Consider the following 18,418-nt stretch of genomic DNA (forward strand, 5'->3'; position numbering starts at 1 on the left):
AATCTTCATTCAGAAAGACAAACGAGATGGACATTAGAAGAGGGAGAAAACAGGGAACAGTAAAGGAGCGTATCACAGAGGACCTCTGAAAGACTCTACCCAGCAGGGTATCAAGACATTATGCTGAGATTCATAGCCAAACTTTTTGCAGAGTGCAGGAAATCTTATGAAAGAAGGGGGAGATAGAAAGACCTGGAGGGAACAGGAGCTCCACAAGGAGAGCAACAGAACCAAAAAACAAAAATCTCAGCAGAGGGGACTTTTCTGAGATTGATACTCCAAACAAGGCCTATGCATGGAGATAACTTAGAACCCCTGCACAGAAATAGCCATGGCAGCTCAGTGTCCAAGAGGGTTCCCCAATAATAGGGGACTGTCTCTCACATGAACGCAGTGGCTGGCTCTTTGATCAACTCCTCCTGAGGAGGGTAGCCACCTTATCAGTCAACAGAGGCAGACAAAGGGAGCCATTCCTGAAAAGACCTCATAGAATAGGGTCAGATGGAAGGGGAGGAGGACCTCCCCTATCATTGGACTGGGGAGTCGCATAGGAGAAGAGGGAGGAAGGGTGGGGTTCAGAGGGGATCAGGGAGGAGGCTACAGCTGGGATACAAAGTGAATAAACTGTAATTAATAAAAAGAAAAAGAACAAAAGAAAAAAAATTCTAAAGAAAATGTTCACCATACCAAAAAAAAAAAAAAATCTACAGATTCAACACAATCCCCATCAATTCCAACACAATTCTTTACACACCTTGAAAAAAGCAATGCTCAACTTTATATTAAAACAAAACAAAACAAGAGACCCAGTATAGCTACACAATCTCATCTAATAAAAGAACTTTTGGATGTGCCACTAACCCTGATTTCAAGCTCTACTACCGAGCTATAGTAGTAAAAACTGTGTGGTACCTGCATGAAAACAGAGAGAGTCATCAATGGAATTGAACAAAAGACCCACACAGAAATCCATAAAACTATGAACACCTGTTTTTTTCAGAGAATCCATCGATACAAAATAAAAATAAAAGAAGGTGTCTTTAACAGATGCTAATAATTATTTGACATCCTCTAGATATGAGCATGTAGAAATCACCATGTCTATCTCTCTGCGTTAAACTCCAATGATCCAAGGGTCTCAACAGAAAAGCAGAACCATCGATAGCACATTCACTACTACTGACAATTAAGAATGGGGCCTCATGAACCTGAAGAGCTCTGAAGGGCAAGTGACACCATCAATAGGATAACACTACCTCGCAGAATGCAAAAAGATTTTCGACAACTTCATATATACAACAAATATATTCAAAATATCTGGAAAACTTAAGAGACTAACATTAACAAACCAAATAATCTAATTAAAAATGGGGTACAGATCTAAACAGAATTCTCAATTCTCTTTGATGATCTAGAAACACTTAAAGAAGTATTCAATGTCCTTACTCATCAGGACCAATGGAGAAGATAAAAGACACAAGTGACAGCTCATGTTGGTGAGGATGTGGAAGAGAAAAACTCCTCCATTGCACTCCATTGGTGTGCAAACTTGTATAGCCACTTTAGAAATTAATATGGTGAGATCTCAGAAAATTGGGAATCAAACTACTCTGATAGCCACATATACCTCTCTCAGGCATATACCCAAAGGATGCTCCACCATATCACAAGGACCCCTGGTTAACTATGTTGATAGAAGATTTAGTCACAATAACCAGAAACTGGAAATGACCTAGATTGCCTCAACTGAAGAATGAGTAATTAAAATGTGGTACATTTACAGGATGAAGTGAAACTCAGTTGTCAAAAAATAGCATCATGAAGTAGATTGGGGCAGAGGCAAATGATTCTGGGGCCACCCACTCTAAGTGACATTTTCTTTATTTTGTGGTTTGATCAGAGGCCAATTCCTGGAGTTCCATTAAAACCGTGTCACTTTGATGATGGCATCTTCCTGTCTTGCTTGTCTTGACCTTTTACACCTAGAAGAAATACAACAAACACTATCAACATGTAAACAAACCTGAATGAACACAGAATAAAGGCATCTTCTGAATTTGTGAGAGCAAGCATCATTCTTCACGCATCAGGTTTTGGAAAATTCATGGTTCCTTTCAGAGGATTTGAGTAAATCTGAGGAAATTAAAACCAATTTCTGCCTAGTAATAGCTACAAGTCAGTTTTGGTAGTTACTACCTGGGCAGTCATAGTATCATTCAAGGAGGCTTGAAGGAAAAATAGCATGGAAAGTACACCAAAATGTAAAAATCCTGCCCAATTCTTTCCTGTATTATGATCTCACTATTTGTCATGCCATTCTTTCTGTTATGAACTTTTTATACTTAGTGAAATCAAGATAGTCTAAATTTTGCAGCAAAAACTAAGAGTCCTTCTCTCTGGTGACTGTCATCTGTGGGAGATTGTCTAGTCTTGTACATAATTTTCTCTAAGTTATTCAGTGATCATGGCAGACACATAAGTCTCCAAAACCTGTCTATTTCAGACAGCTTACGGGCACTCACTGTGTTGACAGGTAACTGAATCTGAAGGATGAAATGCTATTTGCACACTTGTGAAATACAGACAAGAATATCTATTTCATAGCTTAAAGAGAAGGCTCCTTGGATACAGTGTTTGCTCCACAAGAAGGAGATCCAGAGTTCAAATCCTAGAAACTCAGGTAAAAAGCTAAGCATGGACACTCATGCTTCTAACCCCAGTTAACGGGAAGAAGAGACAGGAGTCTCACTGCTTCTCTTTGTCCTCCATCCAAACTCCAGGATCACCAACAGCATCCACAGAATAGATAAAAATGGAGAGCGTAAGTTCTAATAGCTGATGTCTTTTGGTCTCTGCACACCCACATGTATGTCACACATGTACCAAATTAACACATATACTTTATACTTTGTGTGCTTTGCATGAAGGCAGAGTGGGCAGAAGGCATGATTATGTCTCCTTATCAATCAACCCCTTTGTGTACCCTAGTAGAGTTCATCTTTTGTGTCTAGAGAAATCCAAGCCCACCCGAATCTATGAGGAAGAGTTTTATGCCACTCACAATGTTTACAATGGGAAAAGCCTAGTTGTCTGAATGCTTGGGAGAGAGATGATCTGAATGTTATTTCACTTTCTTTGTCACAAATCATTGCCACACAAGTCCCCTAAAGATACAGTACAGGTTTTACTCACTCATTTTCCACATCTTGGATGGAGTCAGGCAGAGGCTGATTCTTGGTCTCAGGAAGAACATGGGGAAGAAGGCCAGAGAGAATGGAGAGGACTCCATAGATGATCCAGGGCAATGAGGCATAGTATATTGTGAGCATCATAAAAAGAGGAGCCAGGGACGCCCCCAAGTTAGCAGCAGTTCCAATGAATCCCATTGCTGTTGCCCTTGGAGCATAAAACATAGTTGAGGAAAAAAAAAACATAGAAAACTTGAACTTTTGGTGTTGTGACACAGCACTTTTCATTAATCATGGGAGTAAAAGTAAAGTATATTTCAACTCAACGTTGATGATGTACTTTCCTTTGGAGATTTCTTTTTTTTCATTTGATAGTACGTTTAGCAAGAATTTGTAACACAAGCTCAGAATGATAAAAACCACATTTTCTGTCATGTATACATATTACATTTTGGTGTTTATATTAGTGTGTGTGTGTGCATTTGTGTGTGTGTTTGAGAGAGAGAGAGAGAGGGAGAGAGAGAGAGAGAGAGAGAGAGAGAGAGAGAGAGAGAGAGAGAGAGAGAAAGAGATGGCATGGGTATTTGTATGAAATCAGCAAAGTCAACATGAAAGAGGGAAGTAAAACTCCCCAAAGGCGAACATGATAGAGATTTTTGTGACCTAAGAGAGTGCTAGGTGACCAGATCTCCAGATTTTTAGGACCACTAAGCTGTGGCTGTGGGTAACCATACCCAAGTTTCTGAAAGAGTATAGAATGCCATGTGCTCAGGCATCCAGCTAGTACAGGACCAGACAGCACAAGTTACATAGGCCTCCAGCTAATGTAAAGTCAGAGACCAGCAACCTGGTCTCTAGCATTGTGCCCCAAGTATTCAGTGTGTGGCACCTGTGCCGAACATCCTCTGAGAGACAAGAGCTTTGGTTCCTGAGGTCATTATGGAGCAAAGTTTTGATGTTTCCAGTGTTAAATATCACTCTAGGACCTGGAGTCTATAGTTCTGTAGTGGTAAAGGTTACTTTGAGCTGTGTTATACACAGCTTTCTGATAGTGGGCAGACTTCACATGCTAAGTTTGGCATCTCTCCTTCAGCAAGTTCATAGACTCTAATATTCTAAGATTTTTATTACATCTGGTCACCTTGGTAGTTAGTATCCAGCCCCACCCTTGGTCCTTAGCAGAGAGCCATGACAACTTCAGTAATTCATCTGTGAATATCATTTCATCAGTCCTTGTAGCTGAATGCCCCATAGACATTCCTTTAAGAAGAGTCACATAGAATAGGATATCCAAATAGGCTCTGGGATATATCCAAAAGGTAGCAGAAAATCCTCTGAATAGTACAGAAAGTAGACATCCGCATTCAAGAGGTACATAAACTCCCAACAGATATAATCAGAAAAGAAGTGCTGAAGTGACACATTACAGTCAGGATGCCAAAATGCAAAGTAAAGACAGAATCCTGAAAGCAGCAAGAGAAAGACATCCACTCACATACAAGGACAGAAATGTCAGAAATACCCACACTGTTGCCAGCAACCTTAATACCCAGGAGACCATCAAATGACAATTTTGAAAGTCAACAAGCATGAGCCAAAAATGCTGCACCCACTAAGGCTATTTTATTTTTTAATTTTAATTGTTTATATTAATTGCAGTTTATTCACTTTGTATCCCAGCTATACCTCCATCTTTCAGTCTCTCCCAAGCTCACCCTCCTTTCCTCATCACCTCCCATACCCCTCTACAAGTCCACCGATACGCAAGGTCCTCCTGCCCTTTCATCAGGCCCTAGCTAATCAGGTCTCATCAGGACTGGCTGCATTCTTCCTTCGAGGCTGCTCCCCTGTTCGGGGGGAAGGTGATCAAAGAACTAGCCACAGAGTTCATGTCAGAGACGGTCCCGTTCCCCTTACTAGGAAACCCACTTGGATGCTGGACTGCCATGGGCTACATCTGTGAAGAAGTTCTAGGTTATCTCCATTCCTGGTCCTTGGTTGTAGTATCTGTCTCAGAAAAGATTCCTGTGCCAAGTTCTTGGTTCTGTTGTTCTCCTTGTAGAGCTCCTCTCCCATCTAGGTCTTTCTATCTCCCCCGTCTTTCATAAGATGCCCTGCACTCTGCACAAAGTTTGGCTATGGTCATCAGCATCTGCTTTGTTACCCTGCTGGGTAGAGTTTTTCAGAGGCCCTCTGTGGTATTCTCCTATCCTGTTCCCTGATTTCTCGTTCTTCCTATGTCTGTCCCCTTGCCTTTCTGAGTGAGAATTGATCATCTTACCCTGGCTCCTCCTACTTGCTAAGCTTATTTAGGTGTACAGATTTTAGTATGTTTATCCTATATGATAAGTCTAATATCCATTTATGAGTGAGTATATACCGTGCATGTCTTTCTGCTTCTTGGATACCTCACTCAGGGTGATCTTTTGCATCATTTGCCTGCAAATTTCATGATTTCCTTGTTTTTAATAGCTGCGTAGCATTCCATTGGGTAAATGTACCACAATTTCTGTATGCATTCCTCAGTTGAGGGGCATCTGGGTTGTTTCCATGTTGTGGCTATTACGCATAAAGCTGCTACAAACATGGTTGAGCAAATGTCCTTGTTGTGTACTTGAGCATATTTTGGATATATGCTCAGGAGTTGCATAGCTTGATCTTGAGGTAGGTACCTCTATTCCTAATTGTCTGAGAAAGCAACAGAATGATTTCCGAAGTGGTAGTACAAGTGTATATTCCTACCAGCAGCAGGGGCGGGTGCCCCTTTCTTCTATCCTCTCCAGCCTGAGTTGTCACTTGAGGTTTTGATCTTAGCCATTCTGATGGGCAAAAGGTGACATCTCAGAGTCATTTTGATTTGCATTTCCCTGATGACTAAGGACGTTGAACATTTCTTTAAGAGTTTCTCTGCCATTTGATATGCCTTTATAGAGAATTCTCTGTTTAGCTCTGTACTCCATTTTTAATTAGATTAATTGATTTGTTGCTGTTTAACTTCTTGAGTTCTTTATATATTCTGAATATTAGCCCTCTGTCAGATATAGGGTTGTTGATTTTTGACAAAGAAGTAAAAGCCATACGATGGAAAACAGACAGTGTCTTCAACAAATGGTCTAACTGGATATCTACATGTAGAAAAATACAAATAGATCCATTCTTATCACTCTGCACAAAACTAAAATCCATGTGGATCAAAGAACTCAACATAAAACCAGACACACTAAATCTGTTAGAAAAAAAGGGGGAAGAGCCTTGAACTCATTGGCACAGGAGACAACTTCCTGGACAGAACACCAACAGCACAGTTTCTAAGAAAAATAATCAATGAATGGGATCTCATGAAATTGAAAATCTTCTGTAAAGAAAAGGACACTGCCTCAGAACAAAATGACAGCATACAGACTGGGAAAGAATCTTCACCAAAGCTATTTTCAAAATTGATGGAGAGATAAGGGAATTTCAAGACAAACACAAATTAGGGTGATTCATGACAACTAAGCCATCACTGCAGAAAGTTCTTCCTGGAATGATTTGCAAAGGGGAAGATGAAAGATAGTCTTCTTGTGAATACATGAAAGCATATAATTTATCAAAACCACAGACAAACTATATTTCATAAAGAAACAACCATGTCTAACATAGCAACTCAGCAAACCCTCTAAAGTCATACTGTAGGAAGAAAGGAAATATCAATTATTTGGAGCCAGTCCAGTCCACGCCTTTTTCAGAGGCTCTGTGGAAGGATCAAGCCAATGCTAGCTCTGTGATCTTGTCAATGGGCATAGTTGGCAACTTCCTGTCTGGAGCTGGGTCTTATGAGTCCCAAGGCTGCTATGTGACTGGTCTGTGAAATATTGGAATCTTGTTGCACAACATTTCTTTATTAGTTTCCTGCTAATCATCCCATTTTGTGACAGCTTCCTGCTGACTCTGTTCCATTTCTTCTCTGCAAACAGTATATAAGATGCTCAACTACTCAGTAAACTTGCTGCCATGAATCATCAATTTTTTCAGACTTCTGGATCTAAGATTTCTGTCTGGAATGGGCCAAGCAGACAAAGTTATGGCAAGGAAGTTAGCTTTCTGAAGGCAGCCCACCATATTTGCATGGCTTCGATGAGTTTGCTCTTGTAAGGCATGCACCCCAGGAATTTTGTCTCCTGATTGCTTCATGCTGTTGATATGCCTTTCCATGCTTGCCATTACTGTATCCCTCATGTATATGTCATGGTGTGGAGAGACCCTCACTACCTATTGTTTCCCAGGCATTTAACCACTTTGTGGGGCAAATTTCCTGCAGATCAATATGAAGATGTACTTTTATGAAATAATACTGTTTAGAGGAATTGATGATTTTATAATTCCTAATAATGATTTTATAGAATCCATCATTTGAGTCAAGCAAATTTAACCTTCTTGTAGAATATCAAAAACTGCTAAGAGTTCTGTGAACTTTCATATGCCACAGGCCACTTAAATTTCATTAGGGAGAGAACAGATTTGAAGCAAATTTAAAATCTAGAAAAATATTTAATCTAGGTACAAAGATGAGACCACACGCCTTGGTATGTCCCAAGGATATGGAAAATTATAAACTAGGAATAGATGGTTTTATTATGAATATAAAAGAAAAAAATGATAATTAGTTGTACAAGACTTCAAAAATAAAACATAAAATAGATGACCTCTTTATTGGTAAAAATCCTTGTTAATCTGTAACACAAAAACTATTGCTTTGGACTTATAATGATCTTGTGGAATGAGAGACTGATAAAAATATTACTTTCTAACTTAATTTTTTAGTTTATTTATTTATTTTTTTCATTTTTACAATTTATTCACTTTGTATCCCAACTGCAGCACACACCCTCATTCCATCCTAACCCACCCTCCCTCCATATTCTCCTCCCATGCCCTTCCCCAAGTCCACTGATAGGGGAGGTCTTCCTCCCCTTCTATCAGGCACTATCCTATCAGGTCTCATCAGCCCCTGATGCATTGTCTTTCTCTGTGGCTTGGTATGGCTGCACACCTCTTAGAAGATGGTGATCAAAGAGCCAGCCACTGAGTTCATGTCAAAGACAACTCCTGCTCCCCTTACTAGAGTACCCACTTGTAGGGTGAGCTTCCATGGGCTACATTTGAGCAAGGGGTCTCATTTATCTCCACGCATGGACCTTAGTTGGATTATCATTATTTGCAAAGATCCCTGGACCAAGATTTTTTGGTTCTGTTGGTTTCCTGTGTCCTCCATGTCTTTCTATCTCCCTCTTCTTTCATAGGATTTCCTGTACTCTGCCCAAAGTTTGGCTATGAGTCTCAGCATCTTCTAATACCCTGCTGAGTCGGGTCTTTCAGAGGCCCCCTGTGGTAGGCGCCTGTCCTGTTCCCTGTCTTCTCCTGCTTTTGATTTCTATCCCGTTTGCTTTCTGAGTGAAGATTGAGCAAATTCCCTAGGGTTCTCCTTCTTGTTCCCCTTCTTTAGGAATATAGATTTGAGCATATTTATCCAATATTATAAGACTGACATCCACTTATAAGTTAAGTATATACCATTTGTGTCTTTCTGCTTCTGGGTTGCCTCATTCAAGATGATCTTACCTAGTTTCCACCATTTGCCTGCAAATTTACAATTTTCTTGTTTTGAATTGCTGAGTAGTATTCCACTGTGTAAATATACCACAATTTCTGTATCTATTCCTCATTTGAGGCACATCTGGGTTGTATTAAGGTTCTGGTTATTGTGAGTAAAGCTGCTATAAACATGGTTGTACAAATGTCCCTGTATACTTGTGTATATTTGGATATATGCCTAGGAGTGGTATGGCTGGATCTTGAGGTAGCACTATTCCTAATTGTTTGAGAAAGCATCAGAGTAACTTCCAAAATTGTTATACAAGTTTACATTCCCACCTTTCTCCACATCCTCTCCAGCATGTGTTGTCACTTGAGTTTTTTTATCTTAGTCACTCTGATGGGTGTAAGGTGAAATCTCATGGTCATTTTTATTTGCATCTCCCTGATGACTAAGGATGTAGAGCATTTGTTTAATGAATCTCTGCTGTTGTATATTCCTCTACAGAGAATTCTCTGTTTAGCTCTGTATCCCATTTTTAATTGGATTACTTGTTTTGTTGCTGTTCAACTTTTTGAGTTCTTTATATATTCTGGGTATTAGCCCACTGTCAGATATAGGTTTGGTGAAGATCCTTTCCCAGTCTGAAGGCTGTTGTTTTATTCTGACAACAGTGTCCTTTTCTTTACAGAAGCTTTTCAGTTTCATGAGGTCCCATTTATTGATTATTGATCTTAGAGCCTGTGCTGTTTGTGTTCTGTTAAAGGAACTACTAGTGAGTTCAAGGTTCTTCCCTTCTTTTTCTTCTAACTGATTTAGTGTGTCTGGTTTCATGTTGAGGTCTTTGATCCACTTGGACTTTAGTTTTTGTGCAGGATGATAAATATGGATCTATTTGCATTTTTCTACATGTATACATCCAGTTAGACAGGCACCATTTATTAAAAGTGTTATCTTTTTCTGTTGTATGGTTCTAGCTTCTTTGTCAAAAGTCAAGTATCTGTAGGTGTGTGGGTTTCTTTTTTGGGACTTCTATTTGATTCCATTGATCGTCCAGCCTGTTTCTCTGCCAGGACCATGCAGTTCATGTTACTGCTGCTCTGTAGTACAGCTTGAGATCAGAGATGGAGATACCTTCAGGATCTTTTTTATTGATATTTGAACTTGTAATGAATGCATGGAGCTAAGAGATATTTTAAAAGTGAGATAACCCAGAACCAGAAAGACCCACATGCTATACACTCACTCATAAGAGGTTATTAGTCATTCAATATAGGATAAACATACTAAAATCTATCTTCCTCAAGAAGCTAAATGACAAGGAAGCCTCCAGGGAATATGCTCAATCCTCACTCAGAAGGGGAAATGCGATAGACATAGAAGCAGTAGAGGACCTGGAACAGGACAGGAGCCTACCACAGAGGGCCTCTGAAATAGTCTACTGATTGAAGTATCAAAGCAGAGACTGAGACTCATAGTCAACTTTGGGCAGAATGCATGCAATTTTTTTTTCTCCAACTTTTATTTAATTTGTTATAGTGCAAAAATGTTATTACTAGGGTGAATACACATGATAACTTTATTTACATTCTATTTTGTACCACTACTAATCATTTAAGTATTTCAAACTTTATTTTCTTTTTTTTTTTTTTTTTTTTCAATGCAGTTTATTCAGGAACATTGAACAATCCTCGGACCCCGGGGAAAGCCAGCCCACAGCTTAAATAGCCTCTGGGTAGCCAACCCAGGCGTGCCACGGGGGCAATGCAGATAGGTCCACATACATGGAAGCAAGCCAGATCCTCGGCCTTAGCCAAATGTGGAGTTGTTCGTGACAGAGAGCACTCACCATCGGGAAGGTGGAAGGCGGAAACCAGCTCCATCTTTAAGGCATAGCATTCCGCAGCTCTCTACAGTTCCCCCTTTTTGTTTTAGACGCATCAGGCAAGAGTAGAGGTCTGATCTCTGATATTAGAAGTAAATTGGGACTTTGTACTGATGTTCATTTAGGTGTCATCCACCCAAAGAGCATCAGACCCGTCCGATACCTTTTTCTCAGAGGCGGGACCTGGGGCATCAACCCGCATGCAATCAGACATGCTCTTCTCTGGGTCCAAAGCGGCTGACCCTGAGTGCAGTGCTTGGCCTCGCATCCTGAGCGTATCATTTTAGCTTTTTATGGTATCCAACAATGCTTGGGGAGAATGTCCTGCTTCAATGGCTGTAAAGGCCTGAATGATCAGAATGCATGCAATTTTATGAAAAATGGGGAGACAGAAAGACCTGGAGGGGACAGGAGCTCCAAAAGTAGACAAGCAGAGGCAAAAAACTGAGCCCTGCGGGCTTAGTAGAGACTGATAACTCTAACCAAGGACCATTTATGAAGAGAACCTAAAATTCCTTCTCAGTTTTTATAGATTCAGTTTTCAAATGGGTTCCCTAATAAGAGGAGCAGTATCAGGCTCTCTGATCACCTCACACTGGGGGATGCAGCCTTGCCAGGCCACAGAGGAAGACAATGCAGCCAGTCCTGATGAGACCTGATAGGCTAGGGTCACATGGAAAGGGAGGAGGACCTCCCCATCTGTGGACTGGGGGAGGTGCTTGGGAGGAGAAAAGGAAGGGAGGGTACCATTGAAAGGAGACAAGAGAGGGGACCATAGCAGGGATACAAAGTGAATAAATTGTAAATAATAATAATAATAATAATAATAATAATAATAATTCCAAAATATGGAAAGCAAAACCACCTGACAAGCAAAAAATATAAGCAAGCATGTGTAAATTCAACCCAAAACTAATAAGAAATAAAAGACACTATTAATATGAGAAACAATTAATCAAGGAAATATAACAATTTTAATTAAGCTTTTACACCACAAATATTGCAGCTTGGATTTCCTAAAATGAACATAAAAACACAAAGGATCATATTGGTTCTGAAGCAATAGCTGTAGGTTTTTTTTTTTTAAAATTATTATTTCAGTTTATTTACTTCACATCTCTCCTCTCCTTCTCTTCTTCCCCTACTTCCCCCTTCCTTCTCCCTTTTCCCCCAGAAAAGAGGAGACCCTTCCCCTCACCCTCACCTTCAACCTTCGCCAGCACATCAAGTCACACCAGGACTGAGCATATCCTCATCACCTGAGGCCAGGCAAGGCAGCCCTGCTAGGGAAAAACAATCCAAAAGCAGGCAATAGGGTCTATGTTAGAAAAAACCCTCTACCCCCATTCACCAGGTACAACATATGAATACCATGTTGCCCTTCAGCCAGCCAAATATGTGCAAGGGGCCTAGGTCCAGACCAAGTATGCTCCTTAGCTGATATCTCAGTCTCTGTAAGCTTGAGCCTCCCAAAGGACAGTCAGGTTAGACTCCTGAATGCAAGCAGAGCAGAGCATCGTTAATAGTGTCAGGAGCTGGCTCTCTAGTGTGAGGGGGGAGTCTCAGGTTGGGCCAATTATTGTTTGGACATTCCCTCAATCTTTTTTCCTACTTAATCTCTGCACTTCTTTTAGTCAGGGTAATGTTTGGATCACAGGTTTTGTTCCCCCTCCTTCCACTAGTCCTACCTGGCCAGGAGGTGGTCACAGTCACTTCAGTCTTCATGGCATCCCCCCTTTCCTCCCACCCCTTTAGGAGTCTCAGCTAGCGTCAGACCCATATCTCCCCAGGAACCTATCCTATCCCAGGGCTCCACCTTGACAAAGAAATTTTTCCCCCTCAGTCAAGAAACAGTCTTGAACTCATTGGCACAGGTGACAACTTCCTGAACAGAACACCAATAGCACAGGCTCTAATATAAACAATCAATAAATGGAACCACATTAAACTGAAAAGCTTCTGTGTAGCAAAGGAAACTATCAGTAGAACTATACAGCAGTGTACACATTTGGAAATGATCTTCACCAATCCTACATCTGACAAAGGGCTAATATCAAGAAAATATAAAGAAGTCAAGGATTTAAAAACCAACAAATCTAATAATCCAATTTAAAAATGGAGTACAAATCTAAAAAGAGTTCTCAACAGAGGAAAATTAAACGACAGAGAAACACTTCAGGACTAGCCACAGGATTATCACCATGGATTGCTGCAGCCATGAATCATCTGAAGGAATGGGCGGGCATGGGAGCGTTAACAGGCCTTCTGGTTTTGGTCTCCTTGGTTTGCCTGTGGAGTATATGTAAGATTAGAGTCTCACAACAGTGTAATGCAGCCATGATCATTCAGACCTTTACAGCCATTGAAGCAGGAAAGTCTCCCCAAGCATGGTTGGCTACCATAAAAAGCTAAAATGTTACGCTTAGGATGCGAGGCTAAGCACTGCACTCAGGGTCAGCCGCTTTGGACCCAGAGAACAGCATGTCTGATTGCATGTGGGTTGATGCCCCAGGTCCCGCCCCTGAGAAAAAGGTATCAGACGGGTCTGATGCTCTTTGGGTGGATGACACCTAAATGAACATCTGTACAAAGTCCCAATTTATTTCTAATATCAGAGATCAGACCTCTACTCTTGCCTGATGCGTCTAAAACAAAAAGGGGGAACTGTAGAGAGCTGCGGAATGCTGTGCCTTAAAGATGGAGCTGGTTTCCGCCTTCCACCTTCCTGATGGTGAGTGCTCTCTGTCAGGAACAATTCCACATTTGGCTAAGGCTGAGGATCTGGCTTGCTTCCATGTATGTGGACCTATCTGCATTGCCCACGTGGCACGCCTGGGTTGGCTACCCAGAGGCTATTTAAGCTGTGGGCTGGCTTTCCCCAGGGTCAGAAGATTGTTCAAGGTTCCTGAATAAACTGCATTGAGAACAACAACAACAACAACAAAAAGATCAGAAAGAAGGAGAGGAGGACCTCCCCTATCAGTGGACTTGGGGAGAGGCATGCAGGCAGAAAGGAGGGGAGGATGGGACAGGGAGGGGAGGAGGGAGAGGCTTATGGAGGGATACAAAAGGAATAAAGTGTAATTAATAAAAGTTAAATAAAAAATTAAAAAAAAAAGAAATGCTCAACATCATTAGTCATCAGAGCAATGCAAATCAAAATGACCCTGAGATTCTACCTTATACCCATCAGAATGGCTATGATAAAAAACTGAAAGGATGACACATGCTGGAGAGGTTGTGGAGAAAGGGGAACCCTCCTCCATGGCTGTTGGGAATGTAAACTTGTACAACCACTTTGGAAATCAATCTGACACTTTCTCAGAAAATTGGGAATAGTGATACCCCAAGTTCCAGCTATACCACTCCTGTGCATATATCCAAAATGTGCTCAAGTACACAACAAGGACATTTGCTCAACCATGTTTGTAGCAGCTTTATTCGTAATAGCCAGAACCTGGAAACAACCCAGATGCCCCTCAACTGAGGAATGCATACAGAAGTTGTGGTACATCTACACAATGGAATGCTACTCAGCTATTAAAAACAGGAAATCATGAAGCTTGCAGACAAATGGTGGGATCTACAAAAGATCACCCTGAGTGAGGTATCCCAGAAGCAGAAAGACACACACGGTATATACTCACTGATAAATGTATATTAGACCTATAATATAGGATAAACATAGTAAAGTCTATAGTCCTAAAGAAGTGAAACAAGAAGGAGCACCCTAGGGAAGAGGCTTAATCTTCATTCAGAAGGGCAAATAGGATAGACATCAGAAGTAGGAGAAGACAGGGAACATGATAGGAGCCTTCCATAGGAGGCTTCTGAAAGACTCTACCAATCCGGGTATCAAAGTAGCAGCTAAGACTCATAGCCAAACTTTGGACAGAATGCAGGGAGTCTTATAAAAGAATGGGAAAAAGGACCTAGAAGGAGCAGGAGCTCTATAGGAGACTAACAGAGCTGAAATATCTGGGCCCAGGGGGACCTGCAGACAGTGATACTGCAACAGAGGACCATGCGTGGAGCGTACCTAGATGCCCTGCTCAGATGCAGCCCATAGTCAGCTCACTCTCCAAGAAGGTTCACTAGTAAGCGGAGCAGGAGCTGTCTGTGACATGGACTCAATGGCCATATCTTTGATCACCTCCCCCTGGGGAGGTGGCCTAGCTAGGCTGCAGAGAAAGAGGATCCAGACAATCCTAAAGAGACCTGATAGGCTAAGGTTAGATAGAAGAGGAGGATGACCTCCCCTATCAGTGGTGTATGGGAGGGCCATAGGGGAAGAAGAGGGAGGGAAGTTGGGACCTGGAGGAGATGAGAGAGGAGGCCACGTCTGGAATACAAAGTGAATAAATTGTAATAAATATTAATAATAAAGAAAAATTTAAACAATTGAAAGAGGGTATTATACACCATCATGAAATAAGAAGTGTGACAACTGGCAAGAAGAAATGACTATTGGAATAGGGAATAAAGTATCAAAAAGGCAGATTAAAAAAAGGAAAAACATTTTTAAAATGTTATAATATAACCCATTACTTGTTTGTACTTTAAGACCTGCACATGTGCGTACACACACACACACACACACACACACACACACACACAAATACATGTGTGCACACAAATATATGAGGGCTGAGTGAAACCAGCTGGGAAGAAGGAATTTAGGAGGAATGGGAAATGAATAGGAATCACAGAGGGCCAATACACTGTAAATTTCCTAAAAACAGAAGTGAATGTTATAAAAAAATAATTAAAAATTAAAAGAAGTTGTATTTCTCATTTCATTTATGTTTTGAGTGATCCCACATATTTCTATAAGATGCTTATTAGTGTTGTACAGCTGTTTCGAATAAATGTATCTTGCAAAATGCAAACTTCCAATAACTTTGGCCATAGTTCTCATCACTGCAGTTGGTTGCTGTTGATAACTATGCAGGTGTTTCCATCAAGGCATGTACCTGATCACAGTGGGAAGAAGCTCATTTGAATGCAGATGAAAACTGCTCATAGCCACAGTTGAAGTTGCTGCCACCAGTGTTATCAAAATGGATTTCAGGGTTTGCATTTCTGTGGGGAGGAAGATCAGGGACAGTGGTCACATTGAGGTGAATGAATTTACTTTCCATTTCATAAGTGGAAAATATAGAGTGGAGAACCTGCACAGTTAAAAGTCCTTGATGACTAATAATTTAAAGAAGGTGACCTATCAGCACATCTGGTTTATAAAGAATCAACACTTCTGATCTACTGCATTTACACACCTAGCATCTTTTTATTAAATTTTTATTTTTATATTAATTGCAGTTTTTCGCTTTGTATCCCAGCTGTAGCCCCTCCTTCTTTCCCTCCCAATCTCACCCTCCCTCGCTCATCTCCTCCAGTGCCCCTCTCCAAGTCCACTGATAGGGGAGGTTCTCCTCCCCTTCCATCTGACTCTAGCTTATCAGGTCTCATCAGAACTGGCTGCAATGACTTCCTCTGTGGTCTGACAAGGCTGCTCCCCCATCAGTGGCAGGAGGTCAAAGAGCTAGCCACTGAGTTCATGTCAGAGACAGTCCCAGTTCCCCTTACTAGGAGAACCACTTGGATACTGAGCTGCCATGGGCTACCTCTGAGCAGGGGTTCTAGGTTATATCCATGAATGGTCCTCGGTTGGAGTATCAATAGAAGAAAAGGCCCCTGTGCTCAGAAATTTTGGTTCTGTTGCTATCCTTGTGGAGCTCCTGTCTTCTCCAGGTCTTACTATCTCCCTCTTCTTTCATAAGTTTCTCTGCACTCTGCCCAAAGTTTGTTCATGAGTCTCAGTATTTGCTTTGATACACCGTGGGATAGAGTCTTTCAGAGGCCCTCTCTGGTAGGCTCTTTTTTTTCCACTTCATTTTTATTTTTATTAATTACACTTTATTTACTTTGTATCCTCCCATAAGCCCCTCCCTCCTCCCCTCCCAATCCCATCCTCCCATCACCTTCTTCATACATGCCCCTCCCGAAGTCCACTGATAGGGGAGATCCTCTCCTTCCTTCTGCTCTTAGTCCTTCTGATCTCATCAGGAGTGGCTTCATTGTCATCTCCCACTTATAACTGAGCATGTAGCAGGTGTGTCTTTCTGCTTCTGGGATACCTCACTCAGGATGATCTTTTCAAGTTCCTACCATTCGCCTGCAATTTTCATGATTTCCTTGTTATTAATTGCTCAGTAGCATTCCATTGTGTAAATGTATCCATTCCACCTTAGAGGTGTACCTGAGTTGTTTCCAGGTTCTGGCTATTACGAATAAAGTTGCTACAAACATGGTTGTGCAAATGTCCTTGTTGTATACCTAAAGTATTTTGGATATATGCCTAGGAGTGGTATAGCTGGATCTTAAGGAAGTGCTATTCCTAATTGTCTGAGACAGAACCGGATTGATTTCCAAAGTGGTTGTACAAGTTTACAATCCCACCAGCAATGGAGGAGGTTCCCCTTTCTCCACATCCGCTCCCAAATGTATTCACTTGAGTTTTTGATCTTAGCCATTCTGATGAGTGTAAGGTGAAATCTCAGGGTCACTTTGATTTGCATCTCCCTGATGACTAAGGATGTAGAGTATTTGTTTAGATGTATCTCTGCTCTTCTATATTCCTCTAGATAGAATTCTCTGTTTGGCTCTGTATCCCATTTTTAAATTGGATTGCTTGATTTGTTGCTGTTTAACTTCTTGTGTTCTTTATATATACTGGATATTAGGCCTCTGTCAGATATAGGTTTTGTGAAGATCCTTTCCCAGTCTGAAAGCTGGTGTTTTGTTCTTGCAACAGTGTCCTTTGCTTTACAGAACCTTTTCCGTTTAATAAGGTCCCATTTATTGATTGTTGATCTTAGAGCCTGTGCTTTTGGTGTTTTTTTCAGGAAGACGTGTCCTTTGCCTGTGAATTCTGGGCTCTTCCCCATTTTTTCTTCTAACTGATTAATGTTTCTGGTTTTATCACACCTATCATCTCCTGATATCACTTCAGAAGTATAGAACTTGCTGAGTCTAAGAGGCATTCACTGACTTTCATCTTTTCTACTCAATATCTCATTATCCTTCACAAAGTATGACAGGCTGTCATTGGGGAAATTACTGAGGAATGCATACTCATTTGAATATTCAGCAGTAATGTGACATGACTAAGAAAGAGGCAGGGTGACAATGACCAGAGTATATTGTTTACCTGCATGAAATTGTCAAAAACAAAAGCTAATGATATGAAAACATAGTATGTTGTAAATTATGAGCCATATTTCTCTTGGTGCTTGTATTTTCAGTGGCTCCAAATACTCCCATGAGATGTTTATAAATGTTCTATGTGCAATATGACTGATGAGTATCATGGAAAGAGAGAAGTCATCAAGCTTAGGATTGGCTTGATTTGCTATAGTTTATCAAGACTAAAGGATAAAGACTTTTAGGATTTCATTGCCCTTTTATAGAGCCATTTTCTGCTCTGTGAAGGAAGTCTCATGAGTGCTTCAAACACTGGAAGGTGATTTAAGAAAAGGCAGAAAAATAAGCATTGCTGCTGACATTCAAGAGTTGTGGAGATTTTAAAACATACCACAGTCCTGGGTTTCAGAAAAGCTTGGGGGACTGTCCTGGAACTCTTTTCCATGTACACATCCACTTCACTCCACAAGGTTAAGTCTGGTGGTCCCCATGCCTAGGCCACAACTACTTCCTTTCATTTAGTTTGTACTTCAACACAAGTGATCTTTATTATGTTGATACAACTCT

The 18,418-nt window shown here is 40.9% G+C and overlaps 1 protein-coding gene across 3 annotated transcripts in view; it reads right to left on the reverse strand.

The window, feature by feature from the left end:
- Positions 1 to 1,863: 1,863 nt before the first annotated feature.
- The window catches only part of LOC132654762 (solute carrier family 22 member 19-like), a 96,102-nt gene continuing 79,547 nt past the window's right edge, over positions 1,864 to 18,418 (reverse strand). For 2 of the 3 annotated variants that reach the window (XM_060386018.1, XM_060386010.1), the window contains 3 exons: positions 15,622 to 15,730; positions 3,193 to 3,396; positions 1,864 to 1,982 (listed from right to left, as the gene is read on the reverse strand). In XM_060386018.1, the coding sequence (XP_060242001.1) occupies positions 1,922 to 1,982; positions 3,193 to 3,396; positions 15,622 to 15,730 (374 nt within the window). In that variant the 3' untranslated portion in view covers positions 1,864 to 1,921. Of the gene's footprint in view, positions 1,983 to 3,192; positions 3,397 to 11,852; positions 11,929 to 15,621; positions 15,731 to 18,418 lie in introns of those variants that run through there. The other variant, XR_009592480.1, reaches the window with a different exon arrangement.

Source organism: Meriones unguiculatus, chromosome 1 (genome assembly GCF_030254825.1).
Source record: "Meriones unguiculatus strain TT.TT164.6M chromosome 1, Bangor_MerUng_6.1, whole genome shotgun sequence".
Taxonomy (NCBI): domain Eukaryota; kingdom Metazoa; phylum Chordata; class Mammalia; order Rodentia; family Muridae; genus Meriones; species Meriones unguiculatus.